We start from the raw sequence: 21,434 nt of genomic DNA on the forward strand, positions 1-21,434 counted from the left end.
ACAGTACTTTTTTTCTTTCCTAAGCTGTATTTGTCAAAACTTTTCGCAATTTAAGTTTTTGGATTATCCCCGAAATCATTGACACAGTATTGTAATACTTGTTCGAAAACAGCCTATACTATCTAAACCATATGTCTTTTAGTTTTCCTACTGATTTGAAAAATTAGTTCCTTTCTCTTTTATAGCCATGGCATTGTCATTTTATTTTCGATCTATTACTTCTGTTTTTTCTAAAATAAGGTATGTTGGAAATTAACGTACACAAGGTGTCAGATATTGCGTTGGTATTCCATGTATGCACCATTTTACTGGAATGTGTTCTAATTATGAATAAATGACATTAGCTGACTTTTTTGTTTAAGCCATGGCGTTGTCAGTTTATTTTCGATCTACGAGTTTGACTGTTCCTGTGGTATCTTTTGTCCGTATTTTTAGATAAGTATATTGATACTTCAAATGTAATTTCTAACATAACAAGCAAATTTGAAATGATAAAATTATAAAAAATCATAAATATTTATGATAAAAAAAACTGGTACCTTCTGTTAGCTATTATTCGTGTGTTTCTCTGTCCTATATGTTCTCTCATTTAATTTAATTGTAGTCCTGTCATGTTATGTTGTCCTTTAAATGTTATATTTAACATTGCCATAAAAGCGGGAGGTTTGGCATGCCACAAAACCAGGTTCGTCCCACCATTTGTTTCTTAAAATGTCCTGTACCAAGTCAGGAAAATGGCCATTGTTGAATTATAGTTCGCTTCTGTCTTTGTTACATTTTAATGTTGTGTTTTTGTTGTGTCGTAATTCTCCTGTTATATTTGATGCGTTTCCCTCAGTTTTAGTTTGAAAACGCGGATTTGTTTTTTTATCAATCGATTTATGAATTTCGAACACCTGTCAGTTTTGTTTTTGATACTGACTATCTTATTTAAAATATCAAGCGAGTTTTTGGTGGGTTTCGTGTTGCTAAGTGTTTAATTTTTAATTTCGTGTCTTGTGAAGTGTTTTGCCTTTTGGTTCTTTTGGCCATTGCTTAGAAACGACTTAGTGTTTGAGTATCCCTTTTAGATCTTGTAACTCCCTTTTCCAATTTGATCTGTATTAATGTGATCTCATCAGCGTGGTAGCGTTACTTGTAACTCCCTTTTCCAATTTGATCTGTATTAATGTGAACTCATCAGCGTGGTAGCGTTACTTGTAACTCCCTTTTCCAATTTGATCTGTATTAATGTGAACTCATCAGCGTGGTAGCGTTACTTGTAACTCCCTTTTCCAATTTGATCTGTATTAATGTGAACTCATCAGCGTGGTAGCGTTACTTGTAACTCCCTTTTCCAATTTGATCTGTATTAATGTGAACTCATCAGCGTGGTAGCGTTACTTGTAACTCCCTTTTCCAATTTGATCTGTATTAATGTGAACTCATCAGCGTGGTAGCGTTACTTGTAACTCCCTTTTCCAATTTGATCTGTATTAATGTGAACTCATCAGCGTGGTAGCGTTACTTGTAACTCCCTTTTCCAATTTGATCTGTATTAATGTGAACTCATCAGCGTGGTAGCGTTACTTGTAACTCCCTTTTCCAATTTGATCTGTATTAATGTGAACTCATCAGCGTGGTAGCGTTACTTGTAACTCCCTTTTCCAATTTGATCTGTATTAATGTGAACTCATCAGCGTGGTAGCGTTACTTGTAACTCCCTTTTCCAATTTGATCTGTATTAATGTGAACTCATCAGCGTGGTAGCGTTACTTGTAACTCCCTTTTCCAATTTGATCTGTATTAATGTGAACTCATCAGCGTGGTAGCGTTACTTGTAACTCCCTTTTCCAATTTGATCTGTATTAATGTGAACTCATCAGCGTGGTAGCGTTACTTGTAACTCCCTTTTCCAATTTGATCTGTATTAATGTGAACTCATCAGCGTGGTAGCGTTACTTGTAACTCCCTTTTCCAATTTGATCTGTATTAATGTGAACTCATCAGCGTGGTAGCGTTACTTGTAACTCCCTTTTCCAATTTGATCTGTATTAATGTGAACTCATCAGCGTGGTAGCGTTACTTGTAACTCCCTTTTCCAATTTGATCTGTATTAATGTGAACTCATCAGCGTGGTAGCGTTACTTGTAACTCCCTTTTCCAATTTGATCTGTATTAATGTGAACTCATCAGCGTGGTAGCGTTACTTGTAACTCCCTTTTCCAATTTGATCTGTATTAATGTGAACTCATCAGCGTGGTAGCGTTACTTGTAACTCCCTTTTCCAATTTGATCTGTATTAATGTGAACTCATCAGCGTGGTAGCGTTACTTGTAACTCCCTTTTCCAATTTGATCTGTATTAATGTGAACTCATCAGCGTGGTAGCGTTACTTGTAACTCCCTTTTCCAATTTGATCTGTATTAATGTGATCTCATCAGCGTGGTAGCGTTACTTTCTGTGTTATTCTTGTATCTTGTAGAGAGTTGTGTCATTGGCAATCATAGCACATCTTCTTTTATATTAAATCAGTTTTGTATTATTAGTTATTGATTATGTTTTGTACCGATTAATTGTATGTATGGTAATATTATTCAATTAAAATAACTGTCTCTTAGGATTTATCTTTTTTTTTCGATTGTTCACTTTATAGCCCACGTGACAAGTTACCCTTTTTCCGAACGTTCACTTTATAGCCCACGTGATTCTTATTAGGCATTAATTATGCATTTTTACTTTATTGTTGAATTGTAATTTCTGTTGAACAAAAACCTCAGATAATTTGACGGCTGCGGTTAGTATTTGCAATACTATAATTAATCCATGTAATAATTATTCTTACATTTCTTATTGTATAATACAAATTAAAGACTTTTTTTTATAATAAAACTGTAATTTTCAAAATCATAAAAACACCAATCTCGTCTAGGAACCAATTATCTTTATGAAATTAATTCACAATGTTCGATAACAATGATGATTATAAGTATTGGTAAATAGATCTCACGTAGCAGAGTATGATTGTTCATACATTTAGCACTGAAAATTTGAAGTCAATTTCATGAAAATGTTTGCTTGAAAGAAATTTAATTTAATGTTAATTAGTAAACATCGTATTTAACACCATGCACTTCAACTTCAGTCATATGAAATTTAGTTGGATTGCTGTTCACATTCGTTAATTTAACTATTTGTCCTTCTGTTATTGTGTTACACATCGTAACGATAACCTGTCCACTAACGGCTGGTCCATTGAACTCACCACATAGCTCAATGTTACAAAACTTTCGCAGACGTGAACGAGCATGTGTCTGAGTCGACCATCTTAAACAAAGAATGTTAAATGTTACTTAATTGAAAATAAAAACGTACTTTTTCTGTTTCCATACTGTTCACATATAAAGCATATACGAGTTATAATCCTGGTAATTTTGATAACTAATTAGGTCTTAAAATGCAATTAATATAACAAATTAATATACTCCTTGTGATGTGCAATAGATAAATGGATACAGAAAACACAATTTCGAGAGCTGATACTACTGCCTTTAATTGTTTGGAATGTCTTTCGTTCAATAAAAGCTAGTCATCTTATTTTCTAGTAGATTTAGATAAATTTTGTTACTTAAACATGTCCGTGTTTAATTCTCTAATTTGTTCCTTTTAAAATTGTTATACGATGATGACTGATGTACCCATATTTTGACTATTTTATTTATTGTGTCTGTTTAGTTAACGCATCAATGTAAATATAACGGAATTTAATGAAACTGTCATCCAAATGAGAGGGTTAGCGCTATAAAACCAAGTTTATTCCACCATTTTCTACATTTGAAAATGCCTGTAATAAGTCACGAATATGACAGTTCTTGTCCATTAGTTTTTGATGCGTTTTGTTATTTGATTTTGCCATGTGATTATGGACTTTCCGAATTGATTTTCCTCTAAGTTCAGTATTTTTGTGATTTTACTTTTTTCAATGTTTGTCTACATAACACCTTTTTTTCAATATTTTTTTTCTTTCCGAAGAAGAACTACTTGTCAAGAGTTAATAAGTATCATAGAATAGAGACAGTTTAAATTATCGTGCGGCCAATACATGAAAGAAAAATTAACATGTGTTAACAGCAGGCCTAGGGTAATGGTAATTTGTAATTGTAATGCATTGTAATATTACATTTTTTTGATGAAGTGCACATTTTATGCAGTACAGTTGCAAGTTATGTGATGGTTACTTTAGTTAAAACTCAATGAATTGCATCCATTACTGTACATTACTTTTCATTACAAATTTGTAAACCATGAAGTTGAAGAATATTGTAACATAAAAATAAAATATTAACAAAAACAAAAGAAAGTATTGAATAAAATTATTGTCACAGTTATTTACTGTATTAAATAAATGACATCAAACGTTAAAACACATATTAAGGTAAAAAATAAAAAATGTTAAATCATCAAGTCTTAATCTTGGTTTCTGATATTTGTATAAAAAGATATTGGGAATATTTTGGTGTTTGGTGGTCTATGAGAAATCATGAAAAAATATTAAACAAAACTATATAGATGGATGGAGAAAAATATGAAGATGAAACTTTCATAATTCTATACACACCTTACATGTATTTCAATGAAAGATTGAATATGTCAATCAACATTTTTACACCAAACTAGGGTTTGGGTCCTGTCTGTGTTGTTATTTCACCGAATTAATATCAAAATGCTTTATTGCGATCAAATCTGCTCAACTTACGTTTGTCCTCACAAAGCCCTTAGGCATTTAACAGGATAATCCTTTAATGACACATTTATTATATCCCTTTGAAATACCTCTATGATGTCTTAATGATTAAGTGATCAATGATATAAACAAAATTATATGATAATTTATTTATTTTTCACCATCTAAGAAACTTAAAAGTGACTTTTTCAGTTTCATGCCTCCTACAACTCCACCAAAGAGTAGACACAGGTTTTGGTGCAGTACATGATTTTGATTGAGATCACTCCCAGTTAATGGTGGGGTTCGTCCCATCCTGAGCACCTGAGATCACTCCAAGCCAGTTAATAGTTGGGTTCGTCCCGTCTTGAGCACCTGAGATCACTCCCAGGTAATGGAGGGGTTCGTCCCATCCTGAGCACATGAGATCACTGCCAGGTAATGGTGGGGTGTGTCCCATCCTGAGCACCTGCGATCACTCCCAGGTAATGGTGGGGTTCGTCCCATCCTGAGCACCTAATACCACTCCCAGTTACAGGTGGGGCTCGTCCCATCCTGAGCACCTGAGATCACTTCCAGTTAATGGTGGGGTTCGTCCTATCCTGAGCACCTGGGATCACTCACAGTTAATGGTGGGATTCGTCCATTCCTGAGCACATGAGATCACTCCCAGTTAATGGTTGGGTTCGTCCCGTCCTGGCACCTGAGATCACGCCCAGTTAATGGTGGGTTCGTCCCATCCTGAGCACCTGAGATCACTCCCAGTTAATGGTGGGGTTCGTCCCGTCCTGAACACCTGAGATCACGCCCAGTTAATGGTGGGGTTCGACCCATCCTGAGCACCTGAGATCACTCCAAGCCAGTTAATAGTTGGGTTTGTCCCGTCTTGAGCACCTGAGATCACTCCCAGGTAATGGAGGGGTTCGTCCCATCCTGAGCACATGAGATCACTGCCAGGTAATGGTGGGGTGTGTCCCATCCTGAGCACCTGCGATCACTCCCAGGTAATGGTGGGGTTCGTCCCATCCTGAGCACCTAATACCACTCCCAGCTACAGGTGGGGCTCGTCCCATCCTGAGCACCTGAGATCACTTCCAGTTAATGGTGGGGTTCGTTCCATCCTGAGCACCTGGGATCACTCACAGTTAATGGTGGGATTCGTCCATTCCTGAGCACATGAGATCACTCCCAGTTAATGGTTGGGTTCGTCCCGTCCTGGCACCTGAGATCACGCCCAGTAAATGGTGGGTTCGTCCCATCCTGAGCACCTGAGATCACTCCCAGTTAATGGTGGGGTTCGTCCCGTCCTGAACACCTGAGATCACGCCCAGTTAATGGTGGGGTTCGACCCATCCTGAGCCCCTGAGATCACTCCCAGTTAATGGTGGGGTTCGACCCATCCTGAGCACCTGAGATCACTCCCAGTTAAAGGTGGGACTCGTCCCATCCTCAGCACCTGAGATCACTCCCAGTTAATGGTGAGGTTCGTCCCATCCTGAGCACCTGAGACCACCCCCGGTTACAGATTTGGTTCGTCCCATCCTGAGCACCTGAGATCACTCCCAGTTAATGGTTGGGTTTGTCCCATCCTGAGCACCTGGGATCACTCCCAGGCAATGTTGGGGTTCGTCCCATCATGAGCACCTGAGTTCATTCCCAGTTAATGGTGGGGTTTGTCCCATCCTGAGCACCTGAGATCCCTTCCAGTTAATGGTGAGGTTCGTGTTGCTTAGTCTTTATTTTCTATGTTGTGTTTTGTGTACTGTTGTTTGTCTTTTGGTCTTTTTCTTTTCTTGCTAGACTTTGTCAATCGGAACAACAATTTTCCGAAATCTCCCAAAAAACTGAATATTTACCAGAGAACCGATCAATCTCTTTATCATATGTATATTGCGCGCCTTTTTTACTTCCAATGTAAAGAAAAACAAATCATATAAATACACCCGATGTTGATCTTTTTACAGTTCAGGCGATTCGTTCGTTGAGTTTTTGTCTTTTTCCTTGGATTAATAAGACTTGAACATCGTTGAAATACAGTTGCCTCAAAAATATGTTACCTAATACCTTAACCACAGAGCTCTGCCTTAACCAGATGATTTGTCCAAGAATATTATCCATTGAAGAAGGAAATGAGATATTCAAGTGTTTATACACATGTCAATGTTTTAATTTGCAGATGAAACGTCGAAAAGAAAAGCCAATATCCATTAAAGTATATATTTCTAATTTATTTTGTATCAATGGTTCTGGTTGGATGACAATAAGCGTACATTCTCTATCTCCCTGTCTGTAACTAATGAAGCCGACATTTTGGATACCAGAATTTGAAACATTGGTTGATTTGTTTATTTTGCATTAGTATTGTGATAACTGTACTGTATTTGAAGTTTTGCGGACGTCTATCGGTAGTTTTATTGTCGAAAATATCCATTTACCTGTGTCGGCTATGCGTCGCCAAGTAAACTAAATTTGCGACAGTAAAACTACAGACAAAAAGGAACCTTTATTTTCATCAGGTTTTCATCTTTGAAATGAATGTTTCTACTGATAAACATAGGGTTACAAAAGTATATTCCTTTCATTGTTTGAAAAAGAGTTTTTGCAAACTGTTGTTGATGCTGCTTTGATTTTATTGCACAATAAACTGCTTCACCAAGCGCAGCTGCATACGACTGCAGAGGTCCAACCCTAAACAGTATATGCCTTTCATTGTTCGAAAAAGAGCTTCCAGCTACCGGTTTTTAGTAGGCTTTGTGCTGCTCAGTCTAGTTTTTTATGTTGCATTTTGCAAACTGTTGTTTGTCTTTTGGTTGCATTTTTTGTTTGCCACTGCGTTGTCAGCTTATGAGTTTGAATATGCCTTTGGTATCTTTGGTATCTTTCACCTCGGTTCTGATTTTGTGAATGGTTGGACTGTCAGACTCACCGTGTTGATGCTGCTTTAATTTTATTGCACAATAAACTGCTTTACCGAGCGCAGCTGCATACGACCGCAGATGTCCAACCCTGAACAGTTGGGGCAAAAATGGACACAATATTCAAGCTTGATACACGTCTGAATTTGGATTGTAATTGAATATTTGACACACTATAGGTTTCTGACACAGAATAAATGTAGTCAAAGAACTTGAAATTGGTTATATGATTTGAATGTATATGTATATAAGATTTGTTGCTATTGTGCAATACACTGTGCACTGTGATGTTGCGCATTACTGAGTAAATCTGTTTTCAGACTATATACAAATAATTAGCAATTGTGACCCCCAAATTTTGTGTGGAAAATTGACAATATCTTAATTGTAATTGTCTGAAAACTAGAAAAATGCTTGTTTTAGACACTTTTTGGCCCCTAATTCCTGAACAGTTTGGGCAATTACCCACAAAATGCATCCCAACTTTCGACTTGTGGTATTGAACCTTGTGGTACAATTTCAGAGTAATCAAAATACTTATACACAAGTTATTGTCCTGAAACTAGAAAAATGCTTGTTTTGTGCCCCTTTTTGGCCCCTAATTCCTACAAAGTTTAGACCATCACCCCAAAAACAATCCCAATCTTCCTTTTGTGGTATTGAACCTTTTGCTCAATTTTCAAAGAGATCCATTCACTGAAACGTAAGATATTGTCCGGAATCCAAATGTATTTGGATGACGCCGATGCAGACATGATAGCATTTTACGATCCCAAAATTTTGTTTGGGGTCGTATAATGAATAAGAACAAGAACATGTTTGTAGTTTTGTTTTTACCTTTAAGGAAGGTAGACTGCATTAATAGTTTATACATGTGTACAAGTAGAAGATACAACTAAAACACAAATAGCGCTTCAGTAATCACATCAACAACAAACACTACGGTATCATAACATATTTAATTTGTAAATTACAAAGTCACTAGGTATTTACAATAAAGCAGTTGTGCTAATGCAAACAGTTTGAAGGCAAAATGTATAAGCATTGAAAAAGGTTGACAATTATGACAAATCAGGCTTAGGATTTGTTTTTACACATATGGAGTGATTGAGTACAAGGAGAAAATTATCAAGCATGAAATCAGACTATGATTATTGCAAAATAATTTCTGACAAAATCTAATCAATATTAAATATTATAGAATATATAAACATGTTCACATAAAATCAATAGAAATAGCTAATAATGGAATAAAGGAATAAGTGGAAGAAAATGAAATAACTATGAAACAATGTCCCAGGTTAGGGGAGGGCTGAGGGCTCACAAATAGTTTTAACCCCGCCACATTCTGTATGTGCCTGTCCCAAGTCAGGAGCCTGTAGTTCAGTGGTTGTCGTTGGTTCAAGTCTGTCATAATTGTTTTTCATAAATGTTTATGTCATTAATTAGGCCGTTAGTTTTCTCAATTGAATTGTTTCATATTTGTCATGTTGGGGCCTTTTATAGCCGACTTTACGGTATGGGTTTTTTCTCACTGTTGAAGCCCGTACAGTTGCCTATAATTGCTTGCTGCCACTTTATTTGAACCTTGGTGGATAGTTGTTTAATTGCCAATCATTATTTTTATATACAAATTTTGATATTGGCGATGAGATGAAAAGGGGATTAAATTTTGTAAAACTGACAATGAATATTGAAATTTAAATTTTACACACTCGACTCCTTCATATAAAGCAGACGTATAACAACAAAAAATCATAAAAGATTCCAGACTTATCATTGTGAGCGTCATTGTATTCTTTGTTTACATAAAAGTAAAATATCAGAAATACACGGAAAGTTCAAAACGAAAAATTCCCTTATCAAATGGCAAAATCAAAAGCTCAAACACATCAAACGAATGGGACACAACTGTCAAATTCCTGTCTTGGTTCAGGCATTTCCTTATATAAAAAATGGTGAAATAAACCTGGTTTTATAGCTAGCTAAACCTCTAACTTGTATGACAGTCGCCTAAAATTCCACTATATTGACAACATGATAGATAATATATTTAAATGTCAAAAATAGGGGTACAGCAGTCAACATTGTGTTATAATCTCAATCACTATAAAAAAAAAAAAGACAAATATGTCAACAAAGAAAAACAAAATGGCATATAGACCAAAGCGCATAGGCAAAAATATACAAGAATATAAAAATGACCATAGCACAATAACACAATGGCGGGATGTTTAAGTACTGAGCCACACCAAAAGATCCCAAAAGGGTATTACCAAAAAGGGCTAAACAGTAAAAGTAATTTACGAAGACAAATAAAAGAACACTACAACACGTAATTAGGATGATAAACAAAACGTCAGTGACTAAAATTCACACTTCATGTATTATTTATGCAGTTGAATATGTATCAGCAAGGTCTTGGGATCTTCTGAAGAACTTGAGCAAAAGTCTCATCAGTGACGATCGAAAAAAAATGCAAATCAAGCAGAAAGTTGTATAGCATTGCGCTAAACCACCACCAAACAACACATGGTGCAGATAGCCTGACTTGAAAGAGGACAAACATTTGCTTGGTAGTAGGTTTTTAAATGTCTTTTTTGATATGTTCTCAACTATTTGAAAATATTATATAACTAAACAATTATCACTGATCTGTTTGGATTTAAAATCCTTTTTTTCTGATGGATGAAAGATAAGTGCAATTGACAGAACAGATGCGTTATGTCAAAAACATTCGTTGTGAAATTCCATGTTATGTTAGAAACAACTATATTTACATAATAAGAGCATATCTTTGTGAAATACCAGGTTATGTTAGCAACAATTATATTTACATAATAAGAGCATATCGTTGTGAAATACCATGTTATGTTAGTAACAACTATATTTACATAATAAGAGCATGTCGTTGTGAAATACCATGTTATGTTAGCAACAACTGTATTTACATAATACGAGCATATCGTTGTGAAATACCATGTTATGTTAGCAACAATTATATTTACATAATAAGAGCATATCGTTGTGAAATACCATGTTATGTTAGCAACAATTATATTTACATAATAAGAGCATATCGTTGTGAAATACCAGGTTATGTTAGCAACAATTATATTTACATAATAAGAGCATATCGTTGTGAAATACGATGTTATGTTACCAACAATTATATTTACATAATAAGAGCATATCGTTGTGAAATACCATATGTTAGCAACAACTATATTTACATAATAAGAGCATATCGTGGTGAAATACATGTTATGTTAGCAACAATTATATTTACATAATAAGAGCATATCGTTGTGAAATACCACGTTATGTTAGCAACAATTATATTTACATAATAAAAGCATTTCGTTGTGAAATACCATGTTATGTTAGCAACAACTATATTTACATAATAAGAGCATACCGTTGTGAAATACCATATGTTAGCAACAACTATATTTACATAATAAGAGCATATCGTTGTGAAATACCACGTTATGTTAGCAACAACTATATTTACATAATAAGAGCATGTCGTTGTGAAATACCATGTTATGTTAGCAACAACTATATTTACATAATAAGAGCATATCGTTGTGAAATACCATGTTATGTTAGCAACAACTATATTTACATAATAAGAGCATATCGTTGTGAAATACCATGTTATGTTAGCAACAACTGTATTTACATAATAAGAGCATATTGTTGCATTTTTGTTCAAAACTATATTTATGAAGAGGCATTTTTATTTACAAATGTACATATAAAAGTAGCTGTTTGATAAACACAATATACAACAAGTTAATGTCAAAAAATACAAAAACATCCTTAGGACAAGATTCTGTCACTGAATTAGTTATTTCATATGTACATACTTTATTATTCATTAGACTTTAAATGTAAATTGACTATTAAAGTAACATTTAACAGCTTTAAGAGATTAACATACGCAATTATGACTGAAATAAAATTGATAATAACCTAAATGCAGCTATGTAGATTCTTTAAAATTTATCAAAATAGTACATATAGTATATTGTATCAAGTTGTGACATTTCCTTTAGGTTGCACTTTGTAAAAACAGCTGTTTCACAAACCACGCCTCTTTTGGGATATATACTATTGATAGATGTTTTGTTTACCTACTGGTTCCCAGATATCATATCTATGTTTCATCTGGAAGAGACTCATCTTGGAGACTTTACCAGTATAAATTCACATGGATATCGGCCAAATTAAATTCTGAGACCAAATGTTAAGTGAGAGGAAGTACATAATTTTAGTATAGGTCTAAATTTTAGGAAGTTTGAGGCATATAAATGTTGAAAATATGCCGTACAGCCATATGTTTTGACCTTTGAAAAAAAGTAATGCATATGACCTTTACAATTACTGGTTTCCAATAAATATATTAAGATACATTATAATTATTTTATATGAATATAGAATATGTCATGACTGCTTCATAATTAACATATATGTTATGGAACGAACACTCGTAGGGGGATTTGTGTTTACAGGAATGAATACTCGTAAAAGGGGTACATATTTTATCTTTTTCCTTGCCAAGCATGACACTCACACATGACATATGTTTAATATAAAATATTGTTATCAATAATATATTGTTATTCATTCACTTTGATGGTTTAAGTGACCAAATCATTGATCATAGGATTGACAATACCTCCTTCTATTCATTTTTTACATGTGTTTGTCTTAGCGGTTTAAGTGACCAAATCATTGAACATTGGATTGACAATACCTCCTTCTATTCATTGTTTACATGTGTGTGTCTTAGCTGTCTTTAACTTGTTGTATAAAGTTTTTCTTTTATTTTGAGCATTTATGAAGGGTTGCCATATCTGTGGTAGTAACTTCTGTCTTCTCTATTTGATCTGCTAGATCTGCATAAATTGAGTCTTTTCGTAGGGCTTTGAGAAATTCATTAAATCCCTGTTCATTTTTACGCAACAGCATGTCCATTAAATTCCTGTTCTTTTCCTGTGGGGTTTTACCAGATTCTATCTTCTTCCCATCATCAACTAACAATACCTCTTTTGATATTAGATGATCTACTATGTTCTCGTGTTGTATATCAGTGATGACCTTGAGGTAGTTCTTTTGTAGACGAACTTTATATAATGGAAAATTCCAAACTGATAACCCTACAAAATACAAAAAAAAAAATTCTTAAGATAGTGCTATTGACCTTTTATGACTAAAGACGAGGTTAAATTCAGAAAAGCGATTTGGACCACATGAAATTTATAACGTGTTTTCATTTTTTTTACATCACTTGGTCGATACTTCTGCTGGTGGATTATATGTCCCCTAGAGTATCATTAGCTTAGTATTCAGTACTTTGCTACTCACATGATTTAAAACAAACCCTTCTTAAATTTACCGTTTATAAATTTTAAAATTATGCAGAAACTAAGGTTTCAACTCATTCGGGCAAAGTTGGCATTGGATGGATTTGGCCATTTTTAGTACTTTTCAGGTGCGTAGCCCTTCTACTGTTTTGGTTTTATTCACCCTTTTCTTAAATCTAATGTCTCATGAATAAGATGAATGCCCACATAGAATGTAGTATTGATAGATCTTACATTTCTTCTAACAAAATGAGATGTACATGTATGCTCTGTATTTATAAAACACATATGATAAGCGTTTGACATTTTAAAGAGAGCTGGTAAACATACATATTTACAATTTATAGTTTATTACCAATTTGTTTGTTATTCTATTTTCTCTCAATTTGATTTTTTTTTATAGTTGACCAAAACTAATGCCTATGCATTCTATATGTTCACTATTCTTTTCTACAGTTGGATCTAAGAAGCGAAATTCATCTGAGGTCATATTTGCCTGATTCCTAACAGGTACTTAATGAATTGTGACTTCATTAAACTGTAGAAAAGAATCTTGATCTCAATGTCTGAGATCATAATTACTCAATGTCACAATGTCTAAGATCATAGTTACTTCACAGAAACTGAAATTCGTCCTGAAAGACTCATCATATATACCGGTGACCTACTTTGGTATGCAAGAAAAGTAGTATACTTATGCTAAATTAAATACGACGTAATTGATCTGGTAGATAGTCTTTACAATCAAATACATTAAATCTATTTTGATCTGGTAGATAGTCTTTAGAATCAAATACATTATATCTATTTTGATCTGGTAGATAGTCTTTAGAATCAAATACATTATATCTATTTTGATCTGGTAGATAGTCTTTACAATCAAATACATTTTATCTATTTTGAATGAATATATAACAACATTTAAAAATAGTTTCAGTAAAAATCCTTCTTTGTTTGTGTTTATAATAAACCCGTCAGACATACCTTTAGTTTCAGCAGATGCTGATGTTGGACTTGGACTGAAATCACATTTTAAGTCATTAGCAATATCTTCGTATCCATAATTACGTAATCCATCAATAAACACACTGTAAGCAGGTTCTTTCCTTTTAATCACAATATCCAACAATGCTTTGTTCTGATCATCTTGTCCAGCATGTTGTTCAATACGGCGTCTGTCATCTACTGATATCACCAAGTTTGTCATCATATGGTCTAAAATTTGGCTGGTTGGTATGTCCTGTATGATTCTGTTTTCGTTTTCTCTGATTCTATCTGTAAATGAGCAAATCGGTTTATTAACCAAAATGAAGTTTAAAGGATCATCAAATTAAAAAAAGCTTACAATTATCTTACATTGTTTTTGTTTATAGTTGCCAAAAAACATATTATTTTATATAAGAAAACTGCCATGAAATGTATACAAAGATTAAATCAATTTGAATTTCATTCGAAATTTAAAGTAATTAGGAATATATATGTTACAGTAAATAGGTGAAATTAGGAATTACTCGTAATTACTTAAATTTAGGAATTACATGTAATTACTGATGCACTTAGTAAATACAAGTAATTCCTGAAACTGTCAAGTTATTACCAGTAATCACTAAATTTCAAATGAATTTTTACATCTATTTACTAACTGTTAAAACAATATTGTAGTATGAAAAAGTGACCATTCTATAATATACGTTGATGTGAAACTGTATTAAACATATTTGTTTTAAATGGTAGATGAAAAAAAACATATTTACAGAAGAGTTGTTTGTACAATGAAAAATGTGAGTGAGTCTTAAAGCCAAAGGTAATGCTGAACATTATAATCAGCAGATTAAGCGTTTTGATTGAAAATTAAAAAAAAAAGAAAAAAAAAGACAAGAGATGATTATCATTATAATCAAATCTCTGAAGTAGAAGCCTCATTCTAATGCAATTATTTTGTAACAAGTGTTCTTATTGGATGACAGCAAGCGTAAAATTCTCTATCTCCTTGTCTATAACTATTTTACACTGAAATTATGATTGAAATTTAATTATGAACTTGTTTTGCATTAGAATATAGATAACTGTATTGTATTTGAAGCTTTGCTCCGCGTCGCCAGGTAAACTAAATTTGCGACAGTAAAACTAACGATGGACGTCCTTAAATCTTCAAATACAATACAGTTATCTCTTCATTAGATGAGATCTGATATACCACAAGCTCAAAGTTACTCTGTATAAGATCACTATCCATATGAGTTTCATAGCTTACATTATGAACACGAAATGTTTTGTATATAATCAGACAGACTCAACATTACAGTTCTGTTGTGACATTTGTATCCGTTCAGAATGCATCAACAGGGATATCATGCAAGTGCCTCAAACTTAACAAAGAAAGCGGAAAAGATGCTTGTCCGGAGCATCAAAATTTTGCGCCCTGTTAATATCAGGAATAACGTAACTTTTCTAGTATTGATAGAGAACGTGGGGATCCAAGAAGTCTTTTCTGTAAATGTCTGTTTAGTTTTGGAACATGAAGAGACAAATGAACTATTTAAGCTTTGCTCAAACGATGGAATTTTAAATGGATCTCTCTCTATGAATTTATTCACGTTCTCAGCAATAGTTTGATTTGCAAGATGAAAATACCCAGGTCGAGTTAAAAGTAAGGAAAGCAGCTCGTCTACAGTCAGTCGGAGATTGGCTGAGATTTGTGACATGTGCATGCAAAACAGGTGGTGTACGAAAGATATACAAATGTGTCAAGTCTAATGTTTTGTGTAACTCAAGATGTCATGGCCATAAGAAATTTGCAATCATTGTGTAATTAAAGGCAACAGTAGTATACTGCTGTTCAAAAATCATAAACGATTAAGCAAAAACAAATCTGGGGAAAAAACTAAAACCGAGGGAAACACATCAACTCTAAGAGGAAAACAACGAAACAACAGAAACACTGAACTACAACAAAAACAAACGCCAACATACATAAAAGAAAGAGTTCCAATGTCCCCTGAATTACACTTATCTAATATTTCCAAGGGACATAACTCTATTAAAAAAGTTGATGGTCCACCATTTTAGAACTTGTCCGAGATATTACTGATATTAACCTATAGTATAAGTTTTATAAAATCCGGCAAGAATTGTACCAGTGAGAGCGTTCACAAGACTTGACGGATGGACGGATGCCTGGTATTGCCATGTCCCCTGCAACGCGTTCCTTAACCATAAAGTAAGCTCTACAATCCCTTCCCCTTTGCTTTCTCATTTGGTTTCTTGAATTATGTCTAACATTTTAAAACAAATATTGAATACTTATTGACTGGGCAGTAGTGGAATAATTGGTTTATTGTCCCCCAAGTGCAACTATTGTCCTGAGGCGTAGCCAAGGTCAATAGTTGTATCCAAAGGGACAATAAACTTACTATTCCACGAATATCAAGTCAGTAAGGGTTTTATTATACCAAAGGAGACAACAGACAATAAATGTCGGGCTAAATCAATTATCATAATATAAAAGCAGAAACACAACCATACTGTTTCACGTTGACTTCATATATATTCTGACATATTCAAGTCCAGCACTGACGCCAACCCTATATACAATAGGTAAAACGCGAAGTCATAATTCCCGCAGTATTTCTCAACATTATCCAATTCCGTAGATGCAGTTAAAATTCCGTGAAATATAATGACGCTTGCGGTCAAATAGTTTCACTGAGGTCCAATAGTTGGAAACTATTGACCGGTCCAATAGTTCAATGCCTGTAATTTGAAAAGTAGTGAAAATATTGTGTATTTATTTTGTATAGAAAATGAAAACTGAGGTATAATAAATCATAGCAAATAGCTGAAGAAATGACAAAAAAAATCCACAATCAGTAAATACATGTAATTACTAAATTGATTGATTAGTAATTATAGGTATTTACTGAACTGTTTAGTAATTACGTGTAATTCCTAATTTTACCTATTTACTGTAACATATATATAAAGAGGACATTGCATAATTGAAAATCACATGGTTATTAACTGTTTACCTCTTAACCAATACTTTTGTATAATAATAGGCAAAACTATTTTAACACTGACTATATATATTTCTGATATAAACCTAGGATATACATATTTCCTTTACTGAATAACTTATTTACTTAATACCTGATTGTCTTTTTTTTTTATTTACTCACACCCTTCATATAGTATTACCTGTAACAATTTCTACTGCTTTAAGTGTATTGGGATCAACGTCCTTTAAAACCTCCTTTAAACACCTGGCTCCTTTACCAATATTTACAAAAGCTTGCTCAAGTACCCGTATTGTAGGTTTCACTGTTCTATCTTTCCTCCATGTAAATAACACTTCCTTATTCTGTGCTGTCAAATCACGATCCCATTTCTCTTTAATACTCTCTAAATCTTCTACAGAGAGTCCAAGTTCTATTCCTAGTTGAAAAACTATCTTGCCAATCAGCGGTGCTAATCTGTCTACAATTTCATCTGATGGAATACAGTCTAGAATATCATCAAGAATACCTGGAATAAGAAAACAAATATATCTACAGAGAAGTATTCAAAACTAATCAAAGAATAATATTGCAGTGTTACCTTGAATGCTTTTTTAAACAATGGAATATTGTTTATCCTGGACAGTCAAATGCTAGTTATGCTTGTGAGTTGCATTTATTTTCCAACTAGCACTTAAAAGCAAATATGGTAATGTATACAGTTTCTAGATTCAATTCATGCTCTCTGGAAAGGAGACAATAGCTGAAACTGAAAATCGGACCTAAATATTTCCCCCATTACTTCATTGTAATTTTATAATTATTCAAGGGCATATTTTCCCCCAAATTGGACTGCCAACTTTTAATTATTGTCTCATCCCAATTATTTTAATCGCCTACTGGATAATTCTTAAAGGGTCATGACCGGCATTTAAGAGAGCATTACAGATCGATTATTATTAGTGTCATTTCATTCACTGGGTGGTTAAAATCGAAAATTTAATTTAGACATACAATGTATACATTTCAGAATACTAGTAATAAGGAAACAAAGCAAACCACCAAAACTGAACATTGAACAATAAATCCTCAAAATGGGATTAAGGTCAATGGAAACCTACCAGTTGGACATCTTAACCTTACAATCATGCCATAAACCAAATGCAACTGCCCCATTATTTCCCGGCAAATTACCAAACAACACATTGACCAATGGACTATTAAAGAAAATGTATACCTTACAATCATTTGATATATCAAATACAGTGAGCCTATGACTTATAGGAGCAATTGACTTCACCAGGAAAACTCAACCTTGATTACAGAAGCGTGACATTGAGCTCATTTATACAATGAATATGATTGACGTATTGATAATAGTATCTGAAAAAATGTCTAATCATGAAGAATAACATCTACAAAATTGGTAAAAACGTTTGGCCTATGTGATAGTTTTGTCTATCTACTATTATTCAGGCTTTCAAGATCTAGACAAAACAATGCATTGTAACCGTATGTTCTATGTTTAGCCATAGTTTGGTTAAATTTGTCTCAGTAGTTTCAGAGGAGAATATTTTGTAAAAGATTACAAATATTTACAAAAATTTACTATAAAGGACAATAACTCCTTAAGGAGTCAACTGACCATTTTGGTCATGTTGACTTATATGTAGATCTTACTTTGCTGAACATTATTACTGTTTACAGTCTATCTTTTAATATTATTCAAGATAATAAAGATAATAACCCAAAACATGCAAAACAGCAAAACTTCCTTGAAGTTACCAATTCAGGGGCAGGAACCCAACAACGGGTTGTCCACTTCATCTGAAAATTTCAGAGCAGATAGATCTTGCACTGATAAACAATTTTACTTCATGTCAAATTTGCTCTAATTGGTTTGGTTTCAGAGATATAAGCAAAAATCTACATTTTACCCCTATGTTCTATTTTTAGTCATGGCGGCCATCTTGGTTGGTTGGCTGGGTCATCGAACACATTTTTTTAAATTAGATACCCCAATTATGATTGTGATTAAGTTTAGTTAAATTTGGCCCAGTAGTTTCAGAGGAGAAGATTTTTGTAAAAGTTAACGACGTACGACAGACGACAGACGAAGGACGACCGCCAAGTGATGAGAAAAGCTAACTTGGACCTTTGGGCCAGGTGAGCTAAAAAATTGCACAGTTAGATGAAAAGGAAGCAAGATGACCTTTGTTTACGTTAACTACCCTTAATCGGATATTGTACCAAGGTAAGCATAACATTTATTTAATTTTTTTTAATCCAGAACAGTACGAAAAACATAACACTTTTTAAATATACCATGCAAAAAACTTTAGATATCAAAGTACTTACTAGATTTCACTTGTTTTCTCTGACGTACCTGCAAATACGATAATATTAAACATTAATTTATGTCAAGGTGATAAGTTACATCTACCATTGATCCATGTTATGTGGAAACAAGTTTGTACAGTTATTACAGAGGTAAAGGGTCCAGACAAAATCATAAAGACATGTTCAAATTACTCATTGCTTATGACGGTTTTGGTCAAGGATTAATATCATATAAACTTAACCTAAGCAAAAATTAATGTAAAAAAGGTATAGTACCAAACTCAAAGACAAATTCAAAAACAGGACGCTTATCAAAACTTGACAAATTTATATCAATATCAATCAACTGAAAAGGTGAAAAACAGCGGCCATATTCATTAATTGGTACATGCATTTTCAGAAAAGAAAGCATGTTCAATCTGGTTTATAGCCAGTTAAGCCTCACACTCGTGTGACAGTTTTTTTTTCTTTTCTTTAAAGGGACACCATTGGGTGAGTAACCCACACAGATATAACAGTTCAAATTACTAAACAATTCCTACAAAAAGACCAACTAATGTAGCAAAGCGCCAAGACAAAAAAATAGTCGATACTGAATTTTGAGTTTCACTTTAACATCAACAAAAAGTGTAAAGTTATATATATATCACATACCGTATATAGTATAAACAATTTCTCGTAAGTAAAAACAAAGGAAATATAATTACAAAAAAAACTTTTGTATCCAAATCTTCACGGTTCTCCTGGACCAGAAATGCCTAATGTAAAAAAATATTTCAAATATTCTTAAGGGGTTCCACGGAACCCTTTGTCTCTGCTCCGATTGCTGCTGTGTGTCAAAGTGTAATGTTGACTAAATTAAAACTCAGTCCATTTATCAGTAAAACACATAATTTTTCGATTTTCTTTCTGTAAATGCTACTTCTCGGTCAACATGGTCAAGAAGATAAACTTCTGTTCAAGTTTTATGAAGGCTTACAAACATAGCATGTAAAAAAAATAATCCCAAAATGTCTGTAAATGTTAACTTAAAAGTAAGACCATCTTTCAAAAGGATACAGAAAATGAAAATCTATTTTCAAAACATTGCATCAGACATTATCTTTTACCCGTAATCATTAAAAAGCTTCTGCCAATGTCTCATAAAATTCTAGGAAGGTTTGACAAAGTATTTGATGTGAAGCAAACTTTAACCTTAGACTCTATCTACATGATCTACTTGTTAACTGTAAAAAGTCTATTTATCATTAAAGAGGCATTAACACGCATATTTGAACTATAAAAAAAGTCCTAAATTAACAATTCACGATGCATGTGGTCGATAATATTTATCAGTATTTTGTGTGTATTCTAGCAGACTTGGGGTCAATTACATTGGAATGTAATTAATTGAATTACACATTACATTGCAAAAATGATCAATTACATCAATTACACATTACGCTGTTTTTGAAATGTAATTAATTAAATTACAATTACTTTACTAAAGTAATTAATTAAATTACACATTACATTTCGTCATGGTATTTTTTAACAATATTATACATGTACAAATAATGCATGTGTAAAATATTCATGTAAGCATAGTTTAAGCTTGCATTTGATAATCATTAGCTATTTTAATGTTTTGTCATTTAGTCTGAATCTCTCTGGTCTGAACACTTTGACATCAATTCTAAATAGCTTTTCGACAGGCGCTAATGTGGCAGATATTGCTTGATCAGAACATAGAAGTTCTATGATCAAAAGATTATCATATTGAAAGGAGGGGGAATTGGTTCCTATTAACTTGCCAATACATCAAGGGGTATTTTGACATCTCAGAAATGAAGACATTTAAATTAAGCATAATATAAATAAATCATAAATATATGTTTTCACATTAAAAATAAAAAAAAGTGTGCTTGTCACAATATTGAAAATACTTTTTAGTACAAATAATGTATGTATAATGTCTAAATATTAGCAATATTTTGCTAATTAGATAAAAATACGTGTAACAGTTGCATTGCCACTGGATATTTTAATCTGAGTAATTGCTGTTTGTTTTTACAGCTGTTAACTTTTATTTCTATAATCCTTTTGTGTATACTAATATGACTAAATTAAC

At 33.3% G+C, this 21,434-nt stretch overlaps 2 protein-coding genes across 2 annotated transcripts in view; both read right to left on the bottom strand.

Moving 5' to 3' along the window:
* Positions 1–11,595: 11,595 nt before the first annotated feature.
* LOC143051535 (uncharacterized) overlaps positions 11,596–21,434 on the bottom strand; it is a 342,484-nt gene continuing 332,645 nt past the window's right edge. Inside the window, exon 13 of the mRNA XM_076224427.1 lies at positions 11,596–12,782. Within this exon, the coding sequence (XP_076080542.1) occupies positions 12,448–12,782 (335 nt within the window). The 3' untranslated portion in view covers positions 11,596–12,447. The remainder of the gene's footprint in view (positions 12,783–21,434) is intronic.
* LOC143051966 (uncharacterized) overlaps positions 13,694–21,434 on the bottom strand; it is a 50,508-nt gene continuing 42,767 nt past the window's right edge. Inside the window, exons 9-11 of the mRNA XM_076224944.1 lie at positions 17,187–17,513; positions 13,974–14,264; positions 13,694–13,815 (exon numbers count right to left, since the gene is read on the bottom strand). Of these exons, the coding sequence (XP_076081059.1) occupies positions 13,694–13,815; positions 13,974–14,264; positions 17,187–17,513 (740 nt within the window). The remainder of the gene's footprint in view (positions 13,816–13,973; positions 14,265–17,186; positions 17,514–21,434) is intronic.

This window comes from Mytilus galloprovincialis, chromosome 11, assembly GCF_965363235.1.
Source record: "Mytilus galloprovincialis chromosome 11, xbMytGall1.hap1.1, whole genome shotgun sequence".
Classification (NCBI taxonomy): domain Eukaryota; kingdom Metazoa; phylum Mollusca; class Bivalvia; order Mytilida; family Mytilidae; genus Mytilus; species Mytilus galloprovincialis.